The sequence below is a fragment of the Seriola dumerili genome, unplaced genomic scaffold (assembly GCF_002260705.1).
Source record: "Seriola dumerili isolate Sdu_G_001 unplaced genomic scaffold, Sdu_1.0 BDQW01000331.1, whole genome shotgun sequence".
In the NCBI taxonomy this organism is placed as follows: Eukaryota; Metazoa; Chordata; class Actinopteri; order Carangiformes; family Carangidae; genus Seriola; species Seriola dumerili.
The window spans coordinates 7,780,531-7,792,446 of record NW_019174586.1 but is presented as its reverse complement, the minus strand read 5'-3'; the positions used below and the strand labels follow the sequence as shown (position 1 = coordinate 7,792,446).

Here is an 11,916-nt window from a genome sequence, read left to right as displayed (position 1 = left end):
AGATCTGCTGGGTAGAATCCACTTGGGAAGAAAAATGACTGCAACACAAGCAATTTAATGGTCAAACCCTGTGAGTGATGTGTCACATTGTGCTACTGCCCTGTGATCGCTAATACAGAGCCTTTAATGGATACTGAGAGTGCAGATATACTGATCTATATCCTGAGTCAGTGCACATCTGAAACATACCTAGGAGGTATGTAATCAACACAGATTTACTCTCCAGTGGCAGAGACAGAGCTCATTCCCACAAGTAGAATAATGGTGGACTTGTTTGAGAAGTCCACCTGCTTTGAGATGTCGGAAAAGGCCTCGTCATTTGTGGAATGAACTCACTGAATTGTCAATTTAAAAGTAACAATATCCGGAAAAATTTCTATTAGTGTCTTTATACTAAAATCTTTTTCTCTGATACTAAATGTATCAGTTGGGTGCAGCGAATATGCATGTTGTTACGTAACTTTCACGCCAGAGACCAACATTTCCACCCAGTACATTTCATTATTGGCTTATTATATTTTATTGCTGTGTTCTGTCTCTATCCTAAACCAAGCAGCTTTAGGTGTCCAACCTTAAATCCACATTTATAGGACTGGACATGTCTAATTTTGGTGGCTGCTGCTGGTAGTAAAATAAGACACAGTAGCAGAAAGCAATGCACACTGTTCCCACCAACCCAGTCAAAGCCATGTTGACTACTACCATAAAAAAAAAATAAAAAAAACACTTTCTGTCTCTCACAACTACATAAACTTGTTCTACATAGTGAGATAATGAAAAATAAATTGCCTTATTAATTTATTTATTTGGCCATTCAGGGTCAGGAGAACAAGCTGATGAACTCCATCACGTGTGTTTACAGGCCCTGGGAAATACTGCTGCATATGTGAAAAAAAGTTGTATAAAGGCCTTTGTGGCTTCAGAAGGAGCTGTGTGCAGTCTGATAAATTGCCTCAAGTTATGTCACTAGAGTCAGCGTCGTTTGAAGCTGAAAAGTACGAGTATGAAAAAAGGAAAAAAATCTGGCGGTGTGGCATTAGAAAGAAGGGAGCTTATGCCAGACCTCTGCAGCCTGAGCTCTGCTTGAGGCTAGCAGCTCGAGGCTACATCAGCCGCAACTATTGCAGCTTGGGTAATGTAGGAGGCTTTGAATAAAAAAAGGTGATATCGCTGGTTCTGCTGCATCGATTTTGCCACTTATTTATTCAACTGTCCATCGTGAGTAATGTTACATTGCTAAATTCATGTAGTAGCCTATTCTTTAAACTCATAATGTTGTTCTGGCAAATATGTTAGCAAATATTTACCTATTTACACATAAACCAAAAATGGAGTAACATTAACATTCATTTGGAGTCATGTTTAGTGGCCAGAAAACCAAAACAATGAGCTGAAAGACGATAAGACGCTTGGTGGAGCTGACGGAAAGTGCGCAGTTACGAAATAATTCTCTGTGGGTTCCTCACTGAGAAATTCCTTTCATATTAAGCTTATACAAATTGATTAGTGCAGCTTTAAATCGTCCCCATGTGTACAAAAACTACTTCAACATGCTCTGCCCTCTGGTGGCCTAAAACATGAACCTAAAATCTCAGAATTTACACTGACGTATAGATACTGACTGAATTCACTCCCAGTCTCAAACTTTCACTCACCACCTTAAGCCCATTACACCAGCTCTATATAGACTCTACTCCTAACCCCAACCCCGACCTCCTCCTCAAACATTTCCTAACTGAATTTTCAGTTGGTGTTTCACTCCAGATTGGTCATCAACCAGCGTGTATTCAACATTGCAATTTAGCTCATCATCACAGCCATCACTCCCCTCCATCCTGATTAAGGCTAATTACACATGAGGAAGACATCAAAACAAAAGCTACTGTTCCTTTAAATCTTCACCCCTTTTTTAATTTTTTTGGAGTGAGGGGGGGATGACACACGAGAGAGAGAGAGAGAGAGAGAGAGAGAGAGAGAGAGAGAGAGAGGAAAAAAAAACTGGCGAAACCACACTTTAACAAAAAACACACATTGACACGCAAACCGACACTCCCCTTCAACACAAGCAGCAACTGACTGACTGACTGACTGACTGACCAGAGCTGTCCAGCTGCCTGAAGCAGAGAGCCTTGCTGTGTGGATGTGTGCAGCCCTCTGTGGACTTGGTGGGAGGGGGGAGAAGTTTCCCCAAAGACAAGCTTGGATCACTGAGAGAGACGATGCCTTCCTCCTCTAACCCAGTCTCACAAGCTGCTCAGTGGATTTGCTGATTCCCGAAATTATTTTCTGCAAGTTTATTCAGTCGGACTGAGGAGAGATTTTGAGCCAGAGGATGCTCCCACAGGTCATTCGGATTCTGTATGTCTTGTCTTTCTGCTTTTTCCAAGGAGGCTTTATCAGGTGAGGCGCACTAACATGTATTATTTTCTTTGTTGTTTATGCGAGTTGTTTTCTCTCTCATTTACTGCTTTACATCAACTTTTCGACGCGCAGAGTCGACGCCACTGGCTGCTCATATCACATTTATCATTTTAAAGAGTTTTACTTTTTGAACTTGATACGTAGATGAGAGAAACAACGTGGAAAACGTCTTTAATGACGGTGTGAAGGAAAGGTTTGAGGTTACCTTCAGCTAACTAATCTTCAAAAATACTGGTCACATTTAATTAGATATTAAATGAGAAAAACCGAGACGTTTCCTTTTATAAAGCGGATCATGCGAGCAGAGATGGGCATGTTTATCAAAAAAACGAAATAAATAAATAATAATCCAGGTCTTTTACGCACGGCGCAAACTCTGATCCCTCAAATCACAATTTGATAACATGGTCGCAGTTTGTAAACAGATAGCAAATGCAAATTAGTAATAAGCCTTCTGGCACTAATTAACGATTGCACAAAATATCTCACACTGTTGCCTTATAACCTGTCCTGGCCGCAAACTACCTGTGGAATTCCTACTTGCATTGCACGGTTGATTTGGTGGCTTTTAGAGGAGGTTAAAAGGTAGCGTCAAGACTCCAGTGAATGATACGATATTCATGGGGTGATTAACAATTTACCAACAACATGTGAGCAAAGAGCTCATTGGGAAACAACCCATCCGTTGCCTTTAAAACCTGAGAGATGCCACGCATGTTAAACATCTGGATTCATGTTTCCAGAATATGAGAAATCGAGTTGAGCACGCATGGCACATGTGGTGTGGCAGGCTCCAGCCAGTGTGTATTCAGCGTGTGGGGACAGGCAAAAACACCTCCCTCCTTCTGTCTTTCTCTCTTGCTTTCCACTAACACACACCTCATGTCTTTCTTCCTTCCCACATTCACTCACTCAGACTGTCTCACAAGCAACCCAAGCTCCCTTTTCCCCTTGTTCCTTCCTCCTTCCATACGTCCTTGTCCCCTCCCCTCTTGGTGGCAAAAACTTTTATTTGCAGTGAACACTTTCCCTATTTCATGCCCTGCCAACCTCAGGTGTGAGCTGAAGGGAATTAAGATCTGCATAATCCTGGAGCGGAACAGAGCCGTGACTCTGTGAACCCAGGGGCAAGGAGAGCAGCTCTTAGCCCGGAGAGCAGTCAGCTGACAGCACGTCCTCTTGAGAAATTATATGCTCTCCTACCAGCCTCTCTGCTCGCAATGTACGGAGGGAATGAGAGGGAGGAGGGTAGCAAAAAGGAAGGGATCGAGAAGGAAGAGGAGGGCAGGTGTGAAAGACAGGCAGGATCTGATAGGGGTGTGGTGAGGTAGGGGGAGGGATGGTGGGTGAAAATGGGAATGGAGCAAACTGGGATGAAGAGAAATGTGAGGGTGATTCATTTAGCTGGAGGCAGCGAGGAGATTAGTAAAGTGGAGGACGGGCTGCGAGATGGAGAGAAATGGTTCAGATAGGAAAGACGAGATGAGATGGAGAGAGAGGTGGGGGGTGGTGGGGGTGGTGTGGGTGTGAGGAACAGGAACTGTTGTAAAAGATGTGAAAAGAAGATTGTTATGTAAAATAGACCACAAGCTGGATTGGTATGATAGGTTTTGGACTGGATTGTTGTCAGCAAGAGGAAATGAGAAACAGGAAACGAGGCTGCAATAAATAACAAAGTTCATATCATAGGTATCATAAGAGAGGGTGAGGGTTAAGAGAGTGTGTGTGTGTGTGTGTGTGTGTGTGTGTGTGTGTGTGTGTGTGTGTGTGTGTGTGTGTGTGAGAGAGAGAGAGAGAGAGACAGTGGACAGTGTTGTGTCGTGTTTTGTATTGTTGCAACACTTCAGGTCTGTAAGACTTGAATGTCAGCTTTTTCTACCACTAGACTTACTTGCTTGTGGGATGTCTCTGCAGGTTTTGTTAAGCGTCCTTTTCCAAGGAAGAAATACAATATAAATACATTAAAACTGCAAAGTTGTCAATTTATGTTGCACTGGCTGTGATAGCTGCCACAGTGTGAACAGGTTTGTTGGTGTAACTGGTTGAAAATTTAATTTTTGTTCACTTTTTTTTTTGATTATTTTCTCTTTCTCTTTCTGTGCCGATTCATCAGATTAATTAATTTAAGGCTTGACTCGTTTAAAGTTTGGGTTGGGTGTCAGTTGAACTTTTCTTATTCGGGTGCCAATACACTAGTTACTAAAAGATATTATAAATACATGGATGTTATATTTGATATGTTACATTGAGAAATATAGACACGTTTTCTAAAGATTTTTTTTCCTTTCAACAAAAGAATAAAGTCTGAATTCTGAAATATTAAACATTGTCAAGTCAGTTTTGAAGACAGTTTTACAGTATTTATTAAGCCCAAAATCAAAAAGCACACTGTTGGAGCCCATATGAGTGCTTTCATTTTATGGTTTAGTTAATAACTGGGCACTAGCATGGTCAGTAGGGGGCAACAACATGGCTATGGTGGTGGTACTCACCATTACTCTAAAGCACCTGCACTGAAATTGTGCTACTCGCATTTGCTCTCTATTAGATTCGAACATTATCCCTAAAGGCAAAACTAAAAAACTATAGTGGCTGGGAAATTTTGTTCTCTCTAAAAGAGATTGTGTGTCATCAATATAAAATCAACCTCAAACTGTCACACATGCTGATCTCACCAGTATGGGAAATCACAGCAGTGGACACACAAATTGTTCAAATGTGTCCATGTCCCCTGGTCATCTGATGTGTATCTGTTCGCTGGCAAATTGAGAGTGAAGTGCAGTGAATTGCACTGAAGTGAAGGGCAGAGAAAACGCACCAAGGATCCCTTTTGTCCTTGCCTCCAGTCAGTGAGAGATCATGAGTCAGAACTGGAAATATCAGAGAATGAGTCTTATCATCCAGTGGAGCTGGGTCCTCACATGCCTGATTATTGGGTGTCCACTTCACTGTGTGCGTGTGTGCATGTGTTTGTGTGCATTTGTGAAAGAGAGAGGTGGATTTTCTGGAGACCTACTGTCTTTCCCTCCTAGCTATAATAAATATTTTCAAGTAGCTAATGGCTTAACTTGATGATAAACTTAAAACACATCACATGTTCAGAAAGTGGGTCAGCATTAGAATTATCGAAATAAACAAATTGCAAGTGACATCTTTGGAACTTGGAAGAACTTTAACAAAAATTGCTCTAACCCAGTTCAGGATATAACAAGGCAAGTTATTTTTTGCTTTACTGAGAGTCCTCACTGCATTGCTGAGACATGCTGTGTTTCTCACATTTGGTTTTAAATATGTGGAATTGTTTTAATGTACTGTCACTGGGCTTACAGAAAAAGAATCTACCCCCAAAAGTGTGAACATTGTTAAAAACCATTTGAGATTTGCATTTCTGGTCCTATTTTGTTGTTTGGTGTCAAGTCTCTAGTATCCCCATGGATAACTGGCCCAATTAAGATGATGTAAATGCCACTGAGATACTTTCTAGCCTGACACCAATTTTGTTTAATAACAGAAAAATGTTCAGATATCTAAACAATAAACTTTAAATGTCAAATTTCATAATCAAAAAGCAAAGCTCTCTAGACTCTCCAGTTTGCACCAGTGTTAAAAAATCTTCACTTAAGGCTGAGAAGTCATTATTTTCAGTTTAAGATCTCTTATTTACAGGCTACTTTCAGGAGGAAACTGAACAACTTTTTGCTGTGTAGGAACATAAACTGCATTCTTTTCAATGAAAGTTGGTATAAATTACAATGATAAGCCTTACTAAGGGTCTGTTCATACCCCAAATAGCCTGCCTATCTGTTATCAGGCATTATATCATAACATAATGTCAATTTTGCACTCAGTTTGAGCTGTTTTTTAGCTACTGCACCGTTCTGAAAAAAGTGTAAGAGAGGAAGGTTTGGGAGTGGGTCTGGTCAGGGTGAAGAGGAATGGGTGATAACATTTTGTAACAAATGACCTCTCTTAGGACAACTGTCCTTGAACACAGCTAACTTTTTCCTGAACAAACTTCTCATTTTAAGCACTGGTGAGCAATTGGTTGCAGGTTAAGTGGGGTACATACATTGTACATACAAGGGTAGAGTTGCTTTTCTACAGCAAAATGAAATCATTTCATTACAATGGAATTGCCATAATCTGTGGAGTGGCATGTGAGGGTGAAGTAAATCCATACAAATTTTGTCCAGTTCTACTTTTGTGAATCGTGATGCACAAATTCACACTATTGACCAACATCCAACTGTCTTGACAATGACCTCTGAGGGAGCAGACAGCCAGAGAGACCACAGATGGAGAAGGCCGTGTTGCACCATCCATTTTTATTTATCTCCTCTGTCAGAATATAAGCTGATCCAGAATGGTCTGTAGACAGGTGTGATAGAGGTGTCAGTGGTACAAACCTTTTGAATAACTTGTGTGAACTTAGCAACTGAGCTAGCAACCTTGCTAGCTCGCAGCTGCCAAATTGGTGTTGGGAGAAGTTTGTCTTCAAGGCTTTATGTATATAAAGTAATTAAATGGACAGCTTCACTGTTTATTAATTTAAAGTTAAAATAAACCGTGACATGGGCCTCTCCTGCTCCAGGCCTAGTTGGGATGTCAGGGTGAAAGCTTTGCACTCGTCATATAACACAGCTGCTGGCGAGAGAGAGCGAGGACGATAATTACGCATCGTAAAAGTCCCAAAACGCGAGAAGAGCGGGAACAGGAGGCAAAACAACTCACTGAGCCACGGTGGTGCCGCACATGTTTGCAGAGCAAGCACATGTACGTACGTACGTACGTACTCACTCACACACACACACACACACACACACAGGGAACTTATGTTGGGAGAGCAGGCTGGGACAACACTGGTTGTTAGATATTGTGGCCGTCCAAAAATCTTGTATAAATAAGTTAGAAGAGAGCATGTATGAAAAGACCCCAAATTAACACTAAATGAACTACTTGATTACTATAAGCAAACGATTTAAACAGAAGTTATATGGGAACGACTCTGTCCCACACTCTCTGATCCATACAAGTTTGATCGCTGTAAATGACGTTAGCAGTTTCCACTGTACTTGAAAGCAAGTTCACAGCTCAGAAAGCATTTTTCCTCTTTAATAACGTCTTATTGAATGAAGTGATGTCAAGTCTGGAGAACAAAATGCCAGATGAGGAACCAGCCCAGTTTAGAGAGAACAGAAAGAAGCTCAGAGAGTAGTCACTACATCATGCCTCTACTACCACATAATTTGTCAAGACGCTCAGATAAAGTTGGCTGTGGCCCTAACTTATGCAGCTGTTGGACTCATTGTGATTCAAGATAAAGCGTCACAAACTTAAATTTAAATGTGTCGTGAATAAGGGTTTTCCGAAAGGGAAAGGTTAAGACACTATGTTAAAACTCAGACCATATTTTAATGTTTACTTAAAATGTTGCTTTCAAATGATCAAGAAACACCTGTGAAAGAGCAGGCGCAAAAAGTGTTCCTTGCAGAAAACATTCTGCAAAGAAGTAAACACGATTTAGTCAATCCAAACTTCAAAAGCTCAGTTGTTGTGCGAGGACACAATCTTTCTGTGATGGTTTTTAATTAAATTCTGATGGTAGTCCCAGCTGGTATAGAAGTATCTGCAACAGCAAAGTAATATCTGGAGGCTAGTAAACAGTAGCGGGAAGAGGACCGCCACAACTGTGTTCCTTTATTTCATTTACAATGTTTTACAACTGACAAGGACATGAAAATATGGTTTATCCAAAGAATTAACATGAAAAATTTGGTGAGAAAATGTCATTTCTACGGGAGCGTGTCTATGTTCCCACAGCCCTATATTCCCCTTTTATCCCCTTTCATCCACGTTCCACGGCGTCTTCACATTTATCCACCGCAGCGATCGTTTTTGTAAAGCATCGTTTTCAGTTTCAGAATTCACCGTTCTAATGTGGACGGAAGGGCTAGCCGGATAAATATTACCCGGGTTAGTGTGGACATGGGCTTATGGGAACATATAAGACTGTGGGAAAATAGGGCCTAATTTTCAAAACATTCTTAGAAATGTGGGAACATGGGGCTGACCCCATTTCTACCTGTGAATAATTTTTCACACAGGATGAACCTTCCACCATTTGCATAACGGTGGGGAAATGCACACCATTTGCATAACACTCCTAACTGAAATGAAAGCATATAAAAAGGAATTAAAATAATAAATAAATGAAATCCAGATGTGGGTTGAGCTCATGTAGGATTTCACTTGTCAATCTTTTTCTAAAAGACAATTGTACATGCCAGTGGAAGAAAAAACAAAAAACTATCTATCGACTGTAGCAGCAATTTCACCTTGAATTAGAGTGTCACACTTTCGGGGCTCTGTTATCCTTTCTGAAAACACAGGAAATCCCCACACACTTGGCTGATACACAGACTAGAGCAGAGAGGAGTGCTGACGAAAAGGAAGCATGAAAGGAGGACAGATGGGATGTTTACGTGAGTTAATGACTAAAAAATGAGAGCCAAGCTGGAGACAGGAGTCGAACAGACGGTTTGCTCTCCGCAGCCAGCGCCACCATGAACAGTAGTGGTATACTTATCAATGAAATATGAAGACTAGGGATACAAAGAAAATTCATCAAAAGATAAACAAAGAGTTTATATTTTTGCCCTGGTAAGCCTTAAATTCCATTGAGGATAAGTTGATGATTTAATTGTAGCTTGTTAAATAAAACTTCAAAACAAGTCATTATTTATTCTGCTCACTCTCGGAGGAATGTAAGGATTTGTTTTAAACCAGTTAAATTTTGTAGTAACTGTCTTTGTAGCCTGAAAAAAGTCTCTGCAACGTTCACTTTCACAACTAAGGAGCCTTCCTCCTGATTATAAATTTGCTATGAGCAACTTTTAATAGGTTGGTGAGGACACATACTTGGCCTCAGTCTAATCTGAAATCCCTGACAAGAAAGCGGTGTCTGACACAGATCTGCCCATTGCTTCAGTGGGCATTAAATTTGTGTTTGGATATATGGTGCAGGTGACAGCTTACTGATGGTCTCCAGCAGTCAGCCAGCACCTTCAGTGTTAGGCTGACACCCCGAGCTGAGAGATGTGACTGATGGTTTTCTGCCCATTTCAATCAAACCACATATGACCTTTCCCTCTTTCTGTAATATAAAATGTGCATTACAGTCTCCTTCGCCACATCTGAAGACATAGTAATTTTCACTGAGATCATGATGCTCGAGGATAAAGATGGTGGTTTTATGCTTAGGGAGAAAATCTCCTGAAATATGCCAATTATCTTTATGAGCTTGTCTCTTATTAAGAATCTCACCATGAGTTTAAAAGCTATAATCAGTGACATCTTACAAAAACTTTCCATCCTGGAAGAGAAATCGGATCTCTCCCCTCCTTTTCCTTACCCACACTAAACCATGTGTCTGTGGCATGCCTCTGCTACCAGCTGAAATCAACCCCCCCCCCCAGCCAATGAATAATAAACTCATCATGAAGTGTAACTGATACGTATCAGCTCAGGGTAAACGTTTAATCTCTGCAGATATGTAGTTGGCTACTGCTAAGCTGGCATCACTTGCTTCACACACGTGTATCTATATGGATAAAGAGTTATGCCATGAGTCAAAGGAAGTGAATGAAACTTACCACCTCATCGCCACAAACTCCGATAAACCTGCCAAATGCAATGCAAGTAGACTTGAAGCAACATTAACCGAAGAAGTAGGAAGAGACGTAGAGACGCTCAAAAATTCATGAAATTAAAGCTGCTCTTATCAATATATTTATAATAGTAATGGATGAAATTACTATTGATCATGTAGAAAGGGTTGCTTGCTGTGATGAACACAGAGGATGATTACTTCCCCTCAGCTCTATATGGAACTTTTTAGTGTCTTTCAGCCTGAAATTGTACTGTTTTGATTCACACTTCATTTTCAGACTCAGAAAGACGCTTTCATCAAAAAAAAAAAAAAAAATGATAAAGCCACCGTACACTACCTACCCAGATCCAAGTGGAAGACAGACAAAGTTAGAGACTGGCTGGTGAACACAGTGCAGACAGAGCAGAGCATTTAGCAGCTAAAGATTCAGACATTTCCATCCTGAGCTGGTGGAAACCAAAACAGAGCTAAAAATGAGAGTGAATATCGGACTCAAATTTCTCAGGTGTACAGAAACAGTGGTAGGCGTACCGGACATCGGTCGTCACGGTGACAGTAATTAACACGCAGACAGTACGGAGAGCGGCATACCTACCACCAAGGAAGAGATCGTGATTTTGGTTGAAATAAGAACCTCATCAACATTACACGACCTTTACAAGGTTACGGTGACGGTTACAACAACAACAACAACAACAACAACGTGGTTAACTTTGTCTAACGATCATAGATAATAGAAACAACATAAACTGCTACTTCCACATGGAGACTCGAACACCACTCTCCTGTGTCAGTCCTGTGTTTTGTTGACCCATCCATCCACCTCAACCTCCACCTGAAGCGGACTTTGTCGCTCTCTACTGCACTTTTCCCTTTGCTCCCGTCATAATTACTAAGGCCGCAGGATTTCACCTGACAACAAAACATAACTATAGGTCGAAATAACCTGCTGCACAAACTTGACAGATGGATTCAGGTGGCGTCATTACCCACAAATACATGTGATTTTTTTTTTTGGTTTCAAAATGTTTTCACTGTGCACGAACCAAAACAACAGAGCACACAGAGTCTCGTTAGTATCTAGGTAACAAAGTGTGTGACACAGTGGAAGAGTAATGCAATTAAGTGGACCTCTCCACTCTTCTTCTCTGGCCCCGGCAGATTAAAATGGCCACTTATTGACTAGAGCAGCACTTTGGCTCTGAGGTTCACCACTGTAGGTCATTATGTTCTCTGCAATTAGGAACATGAAGTGGGGGCCCATTGTGAAACCCTCCATCATGTCATTATGTCTGACCATACAGTCCACACTGATTAAACTTCACTCTCAGGGACGAGGCAATGTGAGGCCTACAAAACACCAGCTCTCGTAATAAATGGTTGGACAAAAAGAAACTGTGGGAAGTAGAGTCAAACTGAAGATCTGCTTCATAATTGAATCAAAATCTCGTTAACTGAAGCATTTAGAATGGCCATGCTGCAATCAATCAGTAATTACAAAGGCATGTCATTTATCAGTCAAATGATGCAGGCAATAGTAGTGAAGCACACTGCACATAGTAGTCACTAACTCAAAATAAAATTTATACTGCAACCTAAACCATTAGCTTAAATGGAGGATATCAAATCACACGTATGGACTTTTGACAATAATCAAGATTTTTATCAAACTTAGATCAATAATGATAATTCATTTAGAACACAGCTTTAACTGTAACCTGTTTTGGGGTGGTGGTGTGCCTTGATTGAAACAAAAGGATTATTCTTATTGTTTGACCTTTGAAATGAATTTGGACATTCATTTTTCAAAACTGTATTTCATTTTT

At 40.7% G+C, this 11,916-nt stretch overlaps 1 protein-coding gene across 1 annotated transcript in view; it reads left to right on the top strand.

Moving 5' to 3' along the window:
• The first annotated feature begins 2,157 nt into the window (after positions 1–2,157).
• The window catches only part of LOC111232496 (glycine receptor subunit alpha-4-like), a 43,838-nt gene continuing 34,079 nt past the window's right edge, over positions 2,158–11,916 (top strand). The window contains exon 1 of the mRNA XM_022760052.1: positions 2,158–2,400. Within this exon, the coding sequence (XP_022615773.1) occupies positions 2,333–2,400 (68 nt within the window). The 5' untranslated portion in view covers positions 2,158–2,332. The remainder of the gene's footprint in view (positions 2,401–11,916) is intronic.